Here is a 19,916-nt window from a genome sequence, read left to right on the forward strand (position 1 = left end):
AGCCCCATCATGAAATGCCTGAACTTGTCTTCCATATGACAGAAGGCCATATGATGGTCTGTCTTGTCTTAACTAAGGTATTTTTCTATTAATGTGCAGAATCATCTGATTTCACCTATCACTTTTTTTCCCCACTTTCAGTCTGCACTGATTTTGCTCAATTTATCATGTTGCTGTTTATTGTCATTTAATTCACACCTCATGGGCTACAAATGTACATTCAAAGCATTGATTTTTTTCTCAGGTAATATAAAGTAAATGTGTCCGCGATGGATGCTGACTGCAGAGCAACACACATTCCTGTTCACAAGGTGAATCAGTAGCTGACCTGGAGGGCATATAAGTATTTCATATTTGGTGATACTGGCATGGGAAGAATGATGGGGAAACTTAAGAAGTTTTCTCTTATCCTGAATTCCATATAACATGTTGAAATACCATTCATTTTTTAACTACTTCTGCAACAGCATTAACTATCACTCAGGACAATGGAACTGTTATGTTAATGCACTTAAAGTGTTTTATTCTTCTGTGTCATTCTCTAACTTCATTGGAAAGCAAAATGTCTTTACAGTTACATATTGAATCTGTCTCCAAGACACTGAAAGGCCCCTTGATCATTTATTTTGTTTCAGCAGTCCTCTTTTTTCCATACGGAAAAAAAAAGAGAGAAAAATTGTGTGGCATTTCTTCATGCTTCCACTGATTTTTCATGTTGTCACAACATTAACAATGGTATAGCCATTCCTGCCTGAAGCACTGGTACACAAGCATATTTTCCCTTACCTCCTTTCCTCAATTATCACCAGGTCCCTCTGTTGCCATGTTCCCAGTCAGCTATTATAACTACTAAGGAAAGCAAACCATAAGTACACTGTTATGTTTGACTAACACAGATTGGCCATTGGAGACAGTTATTTCTTCAGACAAAAACATCAAAAAGAAATTCAACAGCCTCATAAAGGAGTTCACAGAGAATTGATTTGAAAATACACTTTAATCACTGTAAGTTTAATTGTGTCTTCCATTGGAAAGCCAAACTGAATATAAAACATAGATATCCTTCATAACTCATTTAGGTTTTTGCTTCAGAATCAATGGTAGTAAAATAATTCAGGAGTATTCATCTGAATTACAAAGAAAACAAGGATATATCTTTTAGGCCTTTATCTTTCCCATCACCACCTTAGGTAGAGCTGGATGAATGGGAGCAAAAACAGAGTATTGTAACTCCTCAAAAGAGGGTAATTTTTAGAAACCCAATAGATGCCTCTCATGAAAGTATGGCTTCGTATCTATTCTATGAAACTTCAAATCCTTCTTCACAAGAGTGTAGCTGGCAGAGTATCTGTGAAGGACTGGCACACGTCCCTCATGTCGTTCACTCTCCCCCTGTTGATGTATCTGCGAAGGATGTGACATGGCCCTAACTAACAGAACATTTGAGCACATAAAATTACCATTACAGTTAGGATAATACTACTGGCAACAGACTGAAGCTTTAAACGCACCTCTTAATGAAGCTCTCACATATAATTTTGCACATAGTGAAATCAAAAGCTGTATTTTCATGTCATTTTTGTATCCCAAATGTAGTTTCTCACACCTACTCTGTAACAAATTGCTTTCCTATTTCTAAGGCATGTTAGAAACATAGTTTTGAAAAGGCCAAAATGACTGTTAATGCAATTAAAAAAAAACCCAAAACATAGCAAGGTAGAAAATGGAGGATTAGCAAAATGCAACTTCCAGGTATTCATTTCAAGCATGATTCATCTGTCATTAAACACTTTAATTGTCACCTCCTATTTGCTAGCTTCAGTAACTGACTTCGAAGTAAACCACAATAAAAGCACTGTGCCTTGTACTGGGTCTTTGACACTTAGTGATTTTACAAGATTGACCTGCCCTCCCAACCCAGCCTTGGCAGTAGGGCCATTAAACAATGGGTGTTTTTTAGCAGCGGGTGGCCTGTGGGTTAAAAGCCCAGCGCAGTCCATCAGAACGATGCACCACCTGAGCCGTAATTATACAATAAGTACCTGGATGCAGCCTCTGTGGGAGAGTCATCAAGACTGGAAAAGTCTCAGAGACATTAAAATTAAATAAATAAATCTGCAGTTTTAATGTGCGAGGCTCACCTACAGGGAAACGTGGAATAATAAAATCTTTCAGTTAACAGGTTTTTCATATGTGTTGCCATGGGTACAAACACAAAGCAAGCCAAGTTCTATCAGAATAAGGATGGGAAATGATCAATTAAAAAAAGGGTGGGGAAAAAAAAACCCAAACAAAGCACCCAACAATGCAGTCTTGAACCTTATCAATCTTTTTGAGAGTTGGAGGACCTGAGCGGGCACATGGATTCCAGATTGCATGTGGGAGGGTAGAGAGGAGAACGGTCACCCCAGATGCGTCCCCTGCTTCTTCGGGCTTGAGGTGCTACAACCTTCCCTTTTCCACTGGGGACATCAGACATGCAGAGCAAATGTAATCTTAAAATATTATTTTCCTCCAAATATTCTCTTGTACTATCCACAACAATTAATCATTGTTCATATAAACAAAGAAAAAACCAGCAAGGTAATGCATCTTGTGTTGTTCTTTTCCTTTCATTGTAAAAACTGAAATTTTACAGCTAGAGGTTATTTTTAATGACACATCTTTCAGACAGTCTATAAAGGGGCAAGTTTGTAACAGAAGATATAGCCCATTCCTGTCTCATCAGCAATGCTGAAGTTTCAGAAATGACTAATGGCTCTCCCAAAGCACCTGTTGTGTCTTTAGGTGTAGTATAACAATGGGTTTATGACCAGAGAACTGGGTGATGGCATGTATAGCCTGCTGAAATTAGCTTTCAAGTAGCAACAGCTGGAAAGTGCTTGCAATTCTGAGTAATGGTGGCAGCTGGGACTGGGAGATGCTCCTGTCAGCCTTAAAAAATTTCTTAAATATGACTTCTTAGTCTACAGGGAATAGTCATAAAGTAATTGTAAATACTAGTGAGACTGTAGAGAACTTGCATCTCCATAATAATTCCAATGATGTATATTTGTGAGGATCTGGAGTCCTCTATGTATATGTGGTACTTCATCTATAAAAATAAAGACAGACTGATGGTATAAACACTTTCTGAGTGTGCAGTACAGCCAGCATGTGGCATTCTCTGTCCATAAACCAAGCTTTAATCCCAAAGTTTGCCCACCCTAGTACTGATGACTTCTTGTTGCCAAATAAATCTAAATATTCCACAGTTCATTCACTATTATTGCAGTACTGTGGGATTTCTGCATGCAAAAGTACCTGTTTGTCTAAAGTATAGTGCAACAAAAGCTTTCTTCTCTGTAAATTATCCTGAAGCATTTGATTGTTTTTTACTCAATTCATGCTTGAGGTTTTTGTTAAGACTGCAAAATCTCCCTCCGTTGAACGTCATTTGGATTCATTAAAGGCTGCAAGAGCTGCTGAAGCCTCTGAGTGTTTCACACTAGGCATCTCTGAATTTTTCTTATATAGCTGCATACCATTCACTGCAGTGCAGTAAAGCTGCAGTTTCCAGAGCCCAATCCTGCCATTAAACATTCATTGGAAAGATTTACAGCTCTTTTGTGCCACAAGTATCTTTGTTTTAATTCAGTACTGGAGACTCAAGGTTAACAAAAAAGCCCTTGCTGCTCAAGTAAAACACTGCAACACTCTAAAGGAATGCTATAGGAAGAGGACAGAAATTATTAATAGCACTCACAGATTAAGCTGCTTTGAGGGTTCTTTCCTTGATGTTTACCACTCTATTTCAGCAAAACATTGATGTCTTTGTTTCGTAAGCAGAATTAATTTAAATTTTTAACCTTCTCAAAGGAAAATTTGTATCTAAATCTCTTCTTCATTCCAGTCAAGTACTTATTATTGCTATTATAGCACTCAGAGGGAAAAATCTTTCCAGTGTCTGCCTTTCTGTTCCAATTCCTCCCTGAGTCCCCATCCCTGTGAAGGTCGCTAAAAACAAGAACTTCCTTTCTTTTGTAGCAGATAAGTGCTATCTGCCTGACAGTTCCTTCCTCGAGTAGCAGACATGTTGCCTCTGATTTTTCAGTATCTTAGTGAGCTGCCTTTTCTCTGAGACATGCTTTGTCTTAATAATTGCCCTATTTTTTGAATCAAAAATACAGTGCATTATTATTCTCACTGAGCTCCTGAAAGAAAATAGTTTGAGGGAACACACTAATTAAAAATCTATTAAATATGAATAAGCCCCAGTTACCTTCTGTCTTACGCAAGTAGTGCTGTAATACTACTGCAAGATCAGGGTTTGAAGCCACTGCAATGGGATACTGACTATTTTAGAAGTATGCTATCAACAAAAAGGAATGCTGGGGGTCAAACTTACCCAGTTTTGGCAAAGTTAGTCCAGTACGTCATAACTACTGCACTGAGCATGACATCATTCTTGGAAAAGTTGCAGTTGAACAGTTCTGTGGGGCCAATCATAGGAATCCCAAACACATAAGGGACTTCATCACCATGAGCTGAATCAGCCCAGCTGGGTTTCATTTCACTTTGACAATGGTGATAAAATGCATAGAAATACGTTGGAGATCCATACTGGGCATGCAGGTCAGCGGTAGCAACAGCTGGAGCAACCCACTGGTGGTCTGTAAAAAGAGCAACCAGGGTCTTCCGTCTTGTTTCAGGGTTTTCTTTGTCTGCCCAGTCAGTGTACATGAATTTAATGGTCTCTCTCAGTGTATCTTTCCCTTCTGGATAACCATATAGATTGTCCACAAAATTGGAGACGGAGAAGTCAAAATCATTGGGGGAAACACCATCTTCATTGTCTACAATGCCATCCACAAATTTTAAACCTTCCCCTTGATTCACGCCCAGCATTATATCATAGTTAAGGAATTCCCCTTGCTCCATGAGAATCTGCGGGTCATCTGGAATCACATCTCCATCTATCACAGGCCCAAAGGCAATGTGGTACGTGGCTGGAGTGATGGTCTGTTGAATGAGTTCTTTGTAATTCTTATTTCGAAGACATTCAACCAAATCAGTGGTATCCAGCATGTCGCAGCCCACTTTATCTGCCAATATCCGAGTGTACTTGGCAGGCTGATAGTTCACTGCCCAGCTGGACAGGGCTGTTCCACTCTGTATGATTGCCTTTTGGAACAAACCTGCAGGTGCAAATTTTTTAAATGCAAATCCAATTATATATTTAAAAAAAATTAAAAAAAATTAAAAGCAGCTTTCACTAAGTGAAGAAAGCTTTGATTATACAATAACTAAAGGATGCATATACCTAAATTTCAATTCAATTTCAATTCAATTTCCATATATTCTACTCACTGGTCCCTTTTTATAGTATCTCTAATAGGCTACTAATTGAAACCTCTCTTGTTCTTGATGCTTACACACAAAAAGCATGAAGGTTTCAGGTTACTGTTTCAAGAACAAAACTCATGCTTGTACTGCAGTTTTCTTGCATCTTTAATGGAAGTCCCTTGGCTTTAGCACAGTGGTAGTCCTGTAAAAATTTCTTTAAAGGAGTGGCAGCTACAAGCAATCATATCCTCTTCACCATGTAAATGAGTCTCATAAATGCACTCTTCAGTAGTTTAAAGGTCAAATGAAAATTACACACTCTCATTTCCGTCACAGAAGCCATGCATCATATAATTTGAAAAAATCTGCTCTGCTAAAATCAATTTAATAGGCTTGAGTCTTCTACTCTGACATAATTTTTTCTCTACCTTTTTTTTTTAATTATTATTATTATTATTTGTGTGCGTGTGTGTTAGCACTGCCTATATGTTGAATTAAAATATATTTATGTTTTTCGGAAGAGAGTAAGAGATTCAATAGTTCTTTCTGGTTGTTTTCTATGTATGTACTAATATAAAGAGAGATGAAAGACCCAGTCTGAAGAGCTTCTTTGTGTCAGAGCACTGAAAAGCAACTGGAGCTTACTGGTGAATCTGCCCCATCTGTGTTTTCCTGGTAAGATCACTAAAATGGCCTGTTTTATACTTAAACTAAAATGCCTGGGCCTCTTCTGCACATGGGTTCTACTGTCAAGCTCTTGAAATGTCAAAGACAGCAACAGCTCCAAAACCAGTTACAGACCTTGAAGCATTTATGGGAAAAACTGGCTGCGGTTGATACACCTTTGTGATGATTACTTACCGCACACACTACAAAATTTCAATGATGTGATTAGTTAAGTTTTTCATGGTTCCATCTGCTTGATTTTGGCATAGCTTACTCAACAGTTACTCACTGCACCCTATTTGTATCAATAGACTGACTTGTCAGGCATAATTCTATGTATTTCCAAGTAGGGTGTATTTACCAGTCACCCTACTGCAACTGCTTGCTAGGGCTTAGCCTTCTGTCAGACATTTCTGTCTGTTTTAATGTGATAGAAGTAGCATGCAGTTATAAATACAATAGATATTTTAGTCTTTTCTTCTTTTATAAATTCTTTGTAGATTTGGTCTTATCACCAGGAATATCTATGGTTCAGTACTGGTGCTGTATATTCTTGTTGGGTTTTCTTTTTGAGGGGGGGCAGGTGGGGAGTGGGGGGTGAGGTGTTGAGGGTAGAAATCCCACAGCTCAAACACTTACCAAAATCTTAAGAACTCTGTGTGGGATCACACAGTACTTAGGGGAGTTAAATACATTTTTTAATAAGGTTGAGTTATGTTATTATTAAGCAAGGAAAGTACCTAAATACATGTTGGAAGTGCAGACAAGAGTTTGTAAAAAATGAAGGTCATTGCCCTTCTCTATTTTAATTACAGCAAACTCTTTGATAGAAGAGCCAGTGGTGACTGTTGATACAGCTAGCAAAATTATATTGCCTATGGCATTTGTTGCATGAAATTTCTGCTATAATAGCATTTAATTCTTCATATAAAAATATTTATTTTGACTAATACAAACCCAGAACACTAGCTAGTAGGTATTTTACAAAAATTATAGACCTCATGTAATTCTAATTCAGCCTACTTGATATGGCCATTATCGTTACACTATAATGTCTAAAAAAAAGTGCTTTGCTCAGAAGATTGTTACCTTCTGAATAGTGAGAGAGTGTCAGGAGACTGACACAGGAAGCTCCTGCCCCAGATCCAAAAATAGTAACTCTTTTTGGGTCTCCTCCGAAAGATCCAATATTTTCTTCAATCCAACGTAAAGCTTGGATTTGGTCAAGCAATCCATAATTGCCTTTTGCAGCTTGGTCCCCAGTACTTAAAAAACCTATAAGGCAAAAAAAGATAATTTTAGTTCACCAGATACAGAGTTAGCTACAGGGTATCCACATATTCACAATACATCTTCCCATCTTTTCATCTGCTGGGTTATTTTTTTCTTCTTTTTTTAAAGGTCACAGTCCTAGTTAAATGTCTCCAGTGCAGGCAGTGGAACTCATTCTGTATGCTGTTTGGCTTTGGTTTGTTTTTCCCTACTGCAGAGGTCACGTTTGTGAAAAATGATTATTTCCTTTTTGAAATAATTCTATATCAATGCAACAATACAGACTGAAGATTTTAAACATTTGATAACTGTATGTGAGTAAGGTACAAAAACCTAGGAAATCATTTTTGTGCAATGAAGAAGTGAGATATCCAGTCTTCCACTGAGAACAAGGCTCCCCAACACATTAATTTAAATGCTTCTTGCCATGGACAAAAATTGTCCTGAAGTACACAGCTTTTTAAATTATTGTACTTGTGATATGGATAGACATACTCAGAAATAGAAAAAGAAGGATGAAGAAAATAGTAAAAGGAACAGGAAAAAGCCTAGGAAAAAAATTACACTCCAATTTCACAGAGGATATTTATTAGGAAGATAGCAGGTAAATCCTCGGCAATTCAGCCTTTGGTAGGGAGATTTTATCTGAACAAATCAGGTTTTGTCTCTTTCCTTGGAAATTGCAGGGAAAGCTGCGCTGCTATTTTTTGTTCCTGTACTGTGGTTATCAGATTTTAGAAACAAAGCATGACACATTTGCTGCTTGTCTTGCAACTGAGAACAAAATGACCGAAAGACTAGGACTGAGATTAATTTTGTTTTTCTGAAACCAGCTAAGGTGAAACATTGCAGTTATCCGCGCTGCCTATCATTCACAGTTAAGACCTTGTGCTACATCCAAATTACCACATCGAGCCATGTACTCAACACTCCTCTTTTTAACTCCCACAGACCTTTCGCTGTCAGACAAATGGAAGTCAGAAGTCTATTAGAAATACCTTACAGCATATGGAAGTTTTCAGATGGACATTACTGATTTAGGCACCGCTGACAGCTGCTTATCAAGACAAAACAAGGCAATCGCTTGGCTGGTGTTTCCAAGCTAATTATCAGTTCAGACAAACTTGCCAGAAGAGGGCCCCAGGACTCAGGAGATCTGCAGTCCTGGAGCAGTTTGAGATGAGTCAGTCTGTAATCTTGAGCCACCTTAGCCTGGTGTGACAAGACCTTCATGTTCCTAGGAAGGACTGCAAGGGAAGCCCGAGGTCCCTAGCGAAAAAAAGGCCTTGCAGTACATTTTACCTGCTTTAGCAGAGGGGAACAGATCTCTTTGCACTGGCTGTAGTTATTTTTTCAGTGATAGGAAGAATGAAAATTCCCAAGGTGGAAAGGATTCACAACATGGAGGAAGCGGAAAAGAAGGAAAGGCAAGAGAAAAGAAGAAGAAATCAGATGTGTTGGACATTCACACCTGTCAGACTTTCACCGTACTGTTTTCTGTGGTAAAATTCCTACAATGAGATGCAAAATCCAGCCTCGAGGTTTAAAAGCAAGATCACGGAAGGACTAAACTAAATATGGAACGCTATATGGCTTACGTTATGATGGCATAAATTTCTGCATGCAAGGTTATGCATGACTGAATGGAATGTATTATCTTGCACCTCAAAGAATCTTTTTCATGTTTAATTAGTAATTATTAAGAGGTATTTAATGACAGCAAGTGTCTGATGAGTCCTTGTATTTTTCACAAAACAGTTGCTTCAGTTGCAGTAATACGAATCATATCCTTATTGCTAAATAGCATTTGATACAGCTTTCTCATAAAAATGTCTCTAATAATGGCAAGCACAGTAGTTAGAATAGCAGTAACATCTTTTTTTCTCTTCTGTATCAATGGGGAAGAAACAAACACACTATTAATACATAATTGCCTCAATTTTTTTAAGAGATGTGTGTTTTTCTCTTTTTCACATGCCTTTATTATCTTTTTAGGACTGTCAAAGAAAGAATAACCCACTTGCTGGCTTTGTTGCTGCAGCTCACTGCAATATTCTACAATATTCTATAATTAAGCCTTTATTCAATCAGAACTATGACCTCCCTGGGAGAAAGTGACTGTTGTAACCTTTAAAGCAGCATGGTAATTAATATTCAGAGCCTAAACATGTTTTAGCTCTTCTAGCAGCATCAAGCTAAAGCTGGTTGATCTTTGTGATTTTGAATTCTTTCCAAATGTACTAAAAGGTGACTGAGTAAAACTGCAGTCAATGAATATCTGATGTTAGACAAATGAAGATTTTTTGTTTCCACAGTTCTCTGCTGATTCTCATTAATTGCAAGAACAAATTTTCTTAATTTAAAAACTAATCATCATGGCAAAGTGTCAGCCCTACGTGACACAAACTGAATTCATAAGTCTGTCTTTTCTTGATGAGAATATATTTTCTTTCATGCTCTGAATACCAGATCAAAATATTTGTTCAAAGCCATTTCAAGAAATTCAGGCAAGGGTAACTATTTGTCCAGAAATACACAACACTAAGAGATTTTTTTTTTTTTCTATGGCCACTGTGAAGATTTCAAAACAGTATCTTCATGTATTACTCTAAAATCCTGAACAAAGAGGAATGCAGCTTTTTTTCAGAGATAGAGATTTGTACTCTGTGCCTTTTACCTGTGTTCCTAAGTGCAGTTAAGAGTATTTCCCATTTTATGGTTTGGCGCGATTTGAAGGGCATTCTGTAACCTGAAAATTCTTAGGTTGGGGTTTTGGTAGAACCTGGAAGTTCTCACTAGCCTAATGCAACAGAAGAAGGAATGGCAACAGTTGAATATGGAAAACAAAGAGGTTTGTGGGGTTTTTTTTCCACATAATTATACAGAAATGCATTAACAGTAATATTCAGTTCTTGACTTCACAAATCTGCCTTCCCTTAAAGAATGATTTGGAAGGTTGACCACATGGCTCTCCCACTGCAAAATGCCATGGACAGCAATAGCTGAAAAAGAGGAATGTGAGTGCATCCCATCTGTGTTGAGTGAAATACCCCAAATTGTCTTAGGGGATATTTGCTCCAAACTTATTGTGCTAGACAAAAAGATAACCGCCAGCTGGACTCAGTAGTAACCAGGGAATCAGAGTCTTCAGAAGCAAAGGTCAGCTTGAAAAGAAGGGCAGAAGACGCATGACAATTTGTAAAAGTAGAGAGAGGGAGGTGGGAAGAGGGCAGCAGCTGGACATGGTTTGACATTGCGAGAAGTGGCCACTGACATCGCAAACTCCCTCCAGCCTGGACGGAGCACCCTCCTGTGGGGTGCCTGCACCCAGCCAGGGGCTGTCCATGTGGGCTCGTACACAGGGATCCTCTTGGCGTGTGTGGGGCCTTGTGGGGTGTTTTATTTCCCGATGTGGGTCAGTGGGTGGTTGGGAGCGGCAGGAGCTCACCTGATGCTGGAACAACCGTATGTCCCACACAGAAAATGGGAGAACTTCCACTCCCCCCGATGGGGCTGCTGGCGACCCACGCAGCCTGGGGGTGGTCTGGTGCACACCTAGCTCTGTGCGTTTGTGTATGTGATTAGATCTTTGGGGGATTAGTTATAGAAGGGTGTTTAGAACTTTGCAACTGTTTACTAAACTTTCTTAAGTGGGTAGTGTTGTAGTTTATCTTTTGTATTGCTGATATTGATCCTGAAAGTATAGCTCACTGACTGCTGGCTAGTTATATGTAATTAATAAATTAATAAACTGCTTTAATACTGATTTGATTTAAAACACATGAATTGAGCAGCTTTTCCCTATGACAGTATGTTCTTTAAAAATAAATAAAAATGCATAGTTTTATAAGAGGAAACATAAAGCATTCTTAATTTGTTTTGCTGTATTACTTGTAATTAATCTTGCACCTCATTTTTTCTACATTCTTTCATGTAGAGAAAAGTAGTACTTCTTTAAATTGAGGTTTCTGAAATAACAGTTTTATTTATTTTCCCCGATTCTATTAAGGGAAGCATTCTAGATGAATGCTTTAGTTTTAACCTACTAGATCAGCTACAGTCAAGGAGGAAGAAGTCTACAAATGGAAATTACTGGGAATTGTCCTTTTCCACAGGCTTTAAAAATGAATGGACTCGTAAGCTACCTGCTGTCAGTTCCACTGTTTTGATAATGTACTGGAGACACAAAGCTACACACAGAGCTCCTTTAGAGCCCACTTACTCAAGAGGAAATCCCTAGGTCTATCTTTAGAGTTTGTTTTCCCACTATGCCACAGAAATCTTACTGAGAGACTAAACAAACCCCAACAAACCAGTGGTGGTATTTCCCCTTTACTACTAAAAACTTATGTGGGGACCCACAGTGACAAATAGCAGGGGCCAATATCTACAAAATCCACCCAGACAGCTTACTTCTGTCCAGCTCCAGCCTTGTCTTGTGGCTGAAGGCAATCCCCACGTTAGCATGCCGTGCAGACCCGCAAGAGTGAGTCTAGAACAGAACAGCTGGACCTCAAGTCCACACTGTACCCATTTCACATGCTGTTTTTTACTACAGCCTAACTCTTGCCCAGTGCCATGGGCTGCGTGAATGAGCACTGGCGGACATCGTGCATAAGGTGGAAGCACATCTTCCAGCTGAGGTTTACCTGGAAGGGTCCAGGCTGTACTTTACAGAACCCCTCTGCAATGTGAAACAATGTGCAAGGAGGCGGTGACAATACTGAGGTTTTCTGTGGAAATGCACTCTTGATCTGAATTAAAATGCTAGTGTGGACATGCTCAGGATCAAAATTATATTCTTCCAACCACGGAATTTCAATTTGCAAGGAGCAGGCTCAGGTGCAGCCACATTTCAGCTGTGGACCTTGTCCAGATATCCGAATAACTCAGTACGCTGCTTAACAACTATAAAGCGTTTCAGTTATACTAAATACGATACTGAAATATAATCTATGCTAATACTTAGACAAAGGTACTTTCAACTGAAAGTTATGCAGTGATTTATGGGCACTGAATAGATAGTTTGAGGAGAATAGCATGAGTTTGTCAAGAAGCAACATCAATCATAATTGACATCTTTGTGTCACGTAGAGCTCCAGATCAGAGGACATATGGAAGCATGTATGGATCACTGTTAACTTTAGCCATCTAAAAACTGTGTCTTGTCTAACGTTTTTTGGTACTAACCTGAAAACTACTCTGGAGAGACAAAAAACCCCTCCAAAAGTAGCTTCAGTTTTTTAGACATCTAGCTTTGGATTAGTTGAATTTCCATCAAAGTAATTTTCTTTCTCTGTAGAAAATAGACAAATGTAGATGACCAGCTTAGACCTGACACCTACCTTTTTGGCAAGTTTAGGTGAAATCAGTCCCTATCTAGAGAATAAAGTCATTTCTAGGCACTTGTGGCACTGTTGCTCAGGACAGATAAGACTGGCAAAAGGGCAGACTCTGCTCTGTCTGCTATTGAGATGAAAAAACTGAATGACTCCCCTAACTTCACTCCAGTTTTCCTGTATTTAACCAGTAGAAAGCGAAGAGGAATTTGTTTCCATTTGAGGATGTGTTTCATTGCTCTTTTTTGCTCTGAAGTAGCTGTGCAGAAAAAGGGAGGTTCTATCTTTCAGGAATCACTAACTTAGCTATTGGCATGAATACTAAATTCACTTTAAAAAGAACAGAAAAAATAATTAAAATACATACACTTAGGAAAAAATAAAGACAAATTAAAAAAACCCCCAACACCATTAAGTTAAATACAGTAAATTATGACCTGAGAACTGTGGCTTCAGCCTTAGAGATAAATACAATCACCAAGATAACTGCAATCTTGTAGCAATTTGCATTTATTTTACTCCTATATACTGATTTCTCATTCTTTTTAAATTATTCAAAAAATAAAATACTGTGACAACTTTCCTTTGCCATTTCACACACAGTAATACCCAGTATTACATCACTGCAGGAAAAGCCCATTCTTTATCTTCATATTTTGGCCCCTGGGCCTAATCCGTATCAAATCAATTTGATGGCTGGCTGAAAGCCTAGATTTCAACTGTGAGTGTTCCTCCATTGCTTTGTGCCTTTCTTTTCTTTTCCTATTCTTTCTTTCCTCTCCTTTTCTCTCTCTTTTCCTCTCTCCTCTCCCCCCTGTCTCCTTTCTTTCTTTTTTTCTGTTTGTTTGCTCCCAAAGCAGTGGAAGCAGGAGACTAGACACTGAGCTACACTTCTGCCTTCAGATTTTTTTCTACTGCTTCCTTACTTATCCCTTCCACGTTGGTTAGCAACAACATCTGAACTCCTGTATCAACACCATGTGTAAAGGAAAGCTTGTGTAACAAAGACATGTGTGATGGAAGTAAGTTGCCTGCTCTAGGTGAAGAGTGGAACAGTGGTAACAATGATCAAAACCACTTGTACTACGTTATATTTTTTTAAAAATATTTACTTCATTTCTTTTACTTTCTCAGTTTAAATATGAGCTGCTGTATGCTCATTTAATTCTAATCTTAAAATTTGCCATTTGATATGTAGAGTCACATGGGTGCAAACATCATTCTCTGTAGTCCATGCCAGGCTGTAATAGATTATGTTATTGGAACCTTAAGGGGAAGTTAGGAAAACTAAAAATGCAAAAGATTCCCATGTTGTGATTTTTTGCAGGTGGGGTACTTCAGTAAGTTTTTTTCAATAGTAACAAACAAACAAATAAAAAATATTTCCTTTTCTCAAGGAAGAGTATTTTTCACTACTCTAGTAACTCTTAGGACAGGTTTTTTTTTGTTCTAAAAGTTTATACTGCAGTAGATGATAGTATAAAATCTCCCAGTTGAAACAGACAAGGTTGATCTGGTGTGTGAAAGCCAGTATTTTCTTACTGGTTCAAAACAGTATCAGAAGTTACAAACACAATTTAGTACTGGTAAATTGCACTGACTTTGAGATTTATATAAAACCACAAAGCAGAAAGTTAACCAGTTACATTTAATTTTTTTCCCCCCATTTAAAGGGGAAAATATAAGTAATAAAAGATTAAACCTCATTCTAGCATACATTTTAGTAGATACTACAATTTTAAAAGTGCATCTTGAGATGAGGTACACTCTTCACTGCAAATTAAGTACTTTTGCTTCCTCTTTTGCCCTTCACAGGTTTTCTTAAAACCAAAATATTTAATTTCTGAGACATAGCCCTTACGTAAAAACTAATGCCAAACTTAGTAAGACACATTGAATAGCCAAGATATCATGAGAAATTAATCATTGGGGAATCTGTACAAAACCAACAAGCTAGTGCATGTTGATCTATTTGGCTCCTCCTTTTTAAGCTTCTGCTGTATTGTCTGGCTTCACATTTCTTTTGTCTTTATGCCTCTTCACGACTGCTGCCCAGACCTGTATAGCCTGCTGCAATTTGTTTGTCAGGCAAAATTTGTACAGCATCTGATCAGAAATATGACATAAGCAATATAAATAAGATACAAGAGACTATGCTTTGAAGCATAATCACGTCTTTTTTATTTTCATTTGTGAAATGCCAAAGTAGGGCCTTTTTAAAGCAAAGAGCAAATAGGAAGCATACAGCAGAGTCTTCATATTTTCTAATAGCTTTTGTCTGTACATACCACATTTACCACTGTAAAAGTGTACCTGCTGAACTCAAATGTTAAAGTATTCAAATGTGCAATGAAATCCATTGGGGATTACTGAGTACATAAAGACCACAGTTGGTTCAGGAAGTCCCTGAGATATAAATAGTTGGAGGATAGAGGAGTATTAAAGGGAATTATCATATAAGTTTGTCCTATGCTTACCCTTCCCTAACCGTCTCCAAACATCCCCCACAGTGTTTGGAGACTGGATGCTTGGCTAGGTGAAGTTTTGGTTGGAATCAATATAACTATATATTCCTTTTTGGTCTGACTCTATGCATAACTTTAACGGTACTGTTTACTGCAAAGATGGTGGGATGCAAGATGGAGTGATGGTGTCCTTGGCACATGTTTAGCAGAAAGAAAAACATTGCTGAATTTTTCCTGCCACATGAATGGCCCACGCAAAGCTGAGTAAGCATCACTGCTGCACAGACTCGCTCTGCACAGAGAGAGTATTACAGCTATCTAGTAACTAAGACAAATGCGACGACTGGAGTGGCCATGTAAGGGTCTGTGCAGAAATAACGTTACACAGATACTTCTTCATCCTGAAAACACAACAATAATGCTTTTCTTTCAGCTGCAAAATGGTTTGAAATTTGCAGGTGTTACTGTCAAAGCAAATTTTTTAATATTCAGCTCCTCAAGCAGTAGTATGGCTTGCTATTCTAAAGTAGTGGTCACAGAAAGAAATTTCTGCCTGCTGTGGCTACTTACCCTATCCAGCTCCAGATAACACTCATTTAAATTTTAACTCAAGATATGGTAAGTGAAGAGAAAAATGTAGTGAAGACAACTCAGCTTACCATTTTCATCATATGTGTTAATAGATTCCCTTAAAATATAAAGGGTAGTGATGCCTTTAATCCAATTTTCTAACTCAGGCTTACGCAAGAAAACAGTCTCTTATGATTCTACCTTGATGCATTATTTCAGATTACTTCTATTGTGAAGACAAAACCTGAATCTGCTTGTCTAGAAAGAACATCTCATTATCACAAAAGTACAAAAGAATAGGTCAGAGAGAGGGTGAAGTGAGAATATTATTATTTGTTTCTATATTGCTTCAGTACTGAAATATAAAGTGTGTTCTTTACAATTCAGGAGAATACCTAATCTTAAATACATAAAAGCCTTTTGAAAATGTCCTGGATAGCATATGTTTATAAGAACACTTAGGGGGAAAAGAATGAGAAAAGACAATAGGATACATTTTAACAAGATTCAAAACCTCTTTTCATACACATTTCTAAACAGTGAAAAGCTTCTTAGAGAGCATAAATTTATCAGAGCACTAGGGAGGTCAACAAGTTTCCTTCAATTAAGCCATTATGGTATTTCTACAATGAAATAGTTTTAATGAATCCAACTGAAATTTGTACATGACACCTTAAGTGCTTTTAAATTTGCCTTGTCCATTGTAAAATGCTCTGAAACCATTGTGCAATGAGGTTAGGCCAATGAATGTTATCTAACACATTAGAGGCTGAAGACATTCTCAACATTCAATTCTATCATCATTACTCATGATGAGTAGCACATAACTCTATATGAAGTGTCACTGAAGAAGCTTTTGTCAATCGTTATGAATGTAGATGTTTTTTTAAATAGTGAAGAAAGATGACAGCAACAAACACTGCAAAACACATTCATTGATCTATTGTCTTCTTACTTACTATTTATCCAAATATTCACAGGTTAAACCTGCCATTACACAAAATGCAATCAATAAAACAGCAGGTCCAATAAAAAGATTGCTGTTGAATGCATTATAAACAGCCTGATTAAAACCAAAACAAAACAAGCTAAAATCAATCAATTGCTCTAAGGTCATCGCCAGGAAAAAAAAAAAAAGTGGAAAAAAATCCAACAATTGTGTGTGTTGGAGAAGAGACTGACAAATAGCTGGTGTACTCAATCAGCCTATGCTTTGAAAATATTCTCTGATACCACTCATCTAGATGGTCAAATTCAAAGGCATTTGACAGGAGAAATGCACTATGAGTATAGAAAAACAACTGACTGAGCCACTACGTTTTTGTGGTACGCTGACCCTGGCCAGCAGCCAAGCACCCAGAAAGCTGCAATGCAGTCACCCGCCCCACCAGAAATACACGAGGAGAAAACGCAAAGAACAAACACAAGAAAACTGGTGGGTTGAGATACGGGATAACAGGTGAAAGAAAAAGAAAGGACCTCACTCGCCACCTCCCACAGGCAGACCGATGCTTAGCCAGTCTCTGAACAACAGCTACTTGGAAGCCAAACCCACCCACGTCTTCCGCTGATGTTACGTCCTCTGAGCATGATGCTACATGGCATGGGATAGCCCCTTGGCCAATCTGGGTCAGCCATCCTGACTCTCGCTTACCCTCCCAAATTCTTGCCCACCTCCAGCCTACTGGCTCTGGGGTAGAGTGGGAAAAATAAAAAGCCTTGGCCCTGTGCAAGCACTGTTCAGCAACGGCCAAAACATTGGTGCGTTATCAACACCGATTTAGCCATAAAACCTAAACACAGCACCATATGGGCTGCTCTGAAGAAATTTTACTCCAATCCAGCCAGACCCAGTACATTATTCCACAGCTATGGCACAATTTCCGCTTTTTAGAAGTGCCTATTTCATCAAGAAGAGGTGTGCTGTGGGTCTATGAAAGCTGGAAATAATTTTTATTATTATTATTCTAAAATATAGATGAAACCTAGATGAAACTAAGACGAAATCAATATACTTTTGATTTTTTCAACTAAATGATCAATATTATGATGAAGAGACAACATCTTTAGCTGGTCATCCATAATAGAGAAAACCTAATAGGACACAGAAAAAAGTTACATATTTTAAATACAAGCAAAGACATTAGGTTTACCCCTACAAATGACAAGAAAGTTAACCTGCATGACATAAATGGCAACCAGCTGTAAAAACAACACGTGGATTTTTATCTTTAATTATCAGCTTCAAAAGATTGGAATCTTTTGAATAAAAGGGTCATTGAAGATTAGGCATAATATTTTCTTGCTAGGAAAAACACCAAATGACCAAGCAGACAATATTATTGCATTAATATACTGGTGTCAAAAACCAAGTGCTTGCAAGTTGCTGTGAAAATGATAAGGACTCACAACGTTAAGAACTTCTGTGGGTTATTTTTTTGCTTAGTATTTAAAACAAAGTTACCCAACAGTTTTTGGTGGTTTTATATAATGTTATTTTTAAGAGAAATACAATTGCACTGTAAAGCCATAAGTTTCCATTGAACTGTAAAGAAGCTCACCAAAACATAAATTTCTCTACTGGTCAATAGGCTGTTAGTATAATGGTACTATTACCTCTGAAAAAAGGCAGATGTCCTCTTAAGCCAAATATTCAGTTTAGTATTCACCCAAATTACAAGTCACTCCAAGTGGCCTTTCAGTGAATCCTGTTGGCAGTTTAGGAAGTCATCACCAGCACTGACATACATCTTCTGACTTCCCGTTTTACTTTTCTTATGCCATAGCCACCTCTTCTCCAGTAAGAATACTGCTCTTTGCTGTCTTATGTAAGAACTGGATGGCAACCAGCAGCACCAAAACTAATCACTTTGTCTTCAGTGAATTAAATTATTAGAAAATGAGGTTTTGCATAGAATTAGCATTTTGTACACATTGGATAAGGGCCATTAGCATGCCAATTGGAGTGCATTATTCCCATTGCTTACGATCCTTTTGACTCAACTTTTTTGACCTGAAACATGAATTAGATACATGCCCACTACCTCCAATGGAAAGACACTTGGAATTGTATGTTTCTGTAAAAAAATAAACTAAATAACTGAATAAATAGAACAGCACTGTTACGTTATCTAATAAACACAGCAGAGCGATCTTGATTCCGGGAATTCAGTGAAGTCAAGACAGATGGAATCTGGTGCAACAGATACCCTACAGGTAACATCCAGCTCACAGAGCTTCTTGCAAGGGAGATGAGCTAAGTGTAAGGGTTGAATGGATTGCAAAGAAATGGAAGTAGGTTAATGCTCATCCTCTGCATTGGCCCTATAGTGGGAGAAGAGTCATAAAGAACAAAAAAACTGTGGCAAGGCTCACTCCAGTTTGAGATTAATTATGGCCTCTTGCAGCTGGGTCTGTAACACCAGTAACACTGTCCTAGGCATTTACAGATCAGCACCATTCATCCTCCTTGGAATGTGCAGAACAGATGATCTAAGAAAAATCTTCAGTGATCAAAAAAGCCTCAGAAATGTCTCAGTGACATGCAGGTAGCTTGCACAAATTGTGACTTCTAGTGAGCTGGTCTGATAGGAAATCAGGAAAAGAGGAAAACAGGTGAGTCATGATCTCGTCCCCAAGCTGCAATGCATGTCCCTCAAAGGAAGCTGAATTTTTGTGCCTCTGTTCACATTTTTCTTGTGTGTCTCATTTCGAGGTTAAGACTGCATGCATAGTTGGAAGAATGAATGCAGCAAAATATCAGAAAGCAGTGGAGTACCACATATTGAACAACTAATATAGCACATAAGAAACATCATAAAGAAAAAAAAAAAAGAAAATATTTGTTTATTTTGAATGGACTACTTGAAGAGGTAAGCACTTTTAAATGCAAAAAGTAGGACAATGCAAGGAAGAGAATGCACCATCTAATAAAAATTATTTTCCTACTAGGTAGCCAGACATCATTAATCTATTATAAAAGGCTGTGTGATTTCAAATGGCAGACTTCTTATGAGGACTGACCACTTTGAAGAGGGCAGTGGTTAACAAGTGATCATTAGCAATGGTCTCACTTGTCTTCTGCTCCATGGACAACTGTCTTATCCTCTTAAGCACTATTCTCTGTTGCAAGAAGCAGACATTCTGAGTTACTTTATTGGGTTGTGTTGCTTCCTGTTCTCAGGTATAAACTCCATCCCCCTAAACTAGCAAACAGTACATAACATTTAGACAGCTTAGACTATAAAACTGAAAATCAACTGTGTTTTTTTTCTTTTTT

At 38.0% G+C, this 19,916-nt stretch overlaps 1 protein-coding gene across 9 annotated transcripts in view; it reads right to left on the reverse strand.

The window, feature by feature from the left end:
* The window catches only part of NLGN4X (neuroligin 4 X-linked), a 192,275-nt gene that overhangs the window by 8,222 nt on the left and 164,137 nt on the right, over window positions 1-19,916 (reverse strand). For all 9 annotated transcript variants that reach the window (XM_029998984.2, XM_041119514.1, XM_041119516.1 and 6 more), the window contains 2 exons: window positions 7,081-7,266; window positions 4,388-5,177 (listed from right to left, as the gene is read on the reverse strand). In XM_029998984.2, coding sequence (XP_029854844.1) covers window positions 4,388-5,177; window positions 7,081-7,266 — 976 coding nt within the window. The remainder of the gene's footprint in view (window positions 1-4,387; window positions 5,178-7,080; window positions 7,267-19,916) is intronic.

The sequence above is a fragment of the Aquila chrysaetos genome, chromosome 23, assembly GCF_900496995.4.
Source record: "Aquila chrysaetos chrysaetos chromosome 23, bAquChr1.4, whole genome shotgun sequence".
NCBI lineage: Eukaryota > Metazoa > Chordata > Aves > Accipitriformes > Accipitridae > Aquila > Aquila chrysaetos.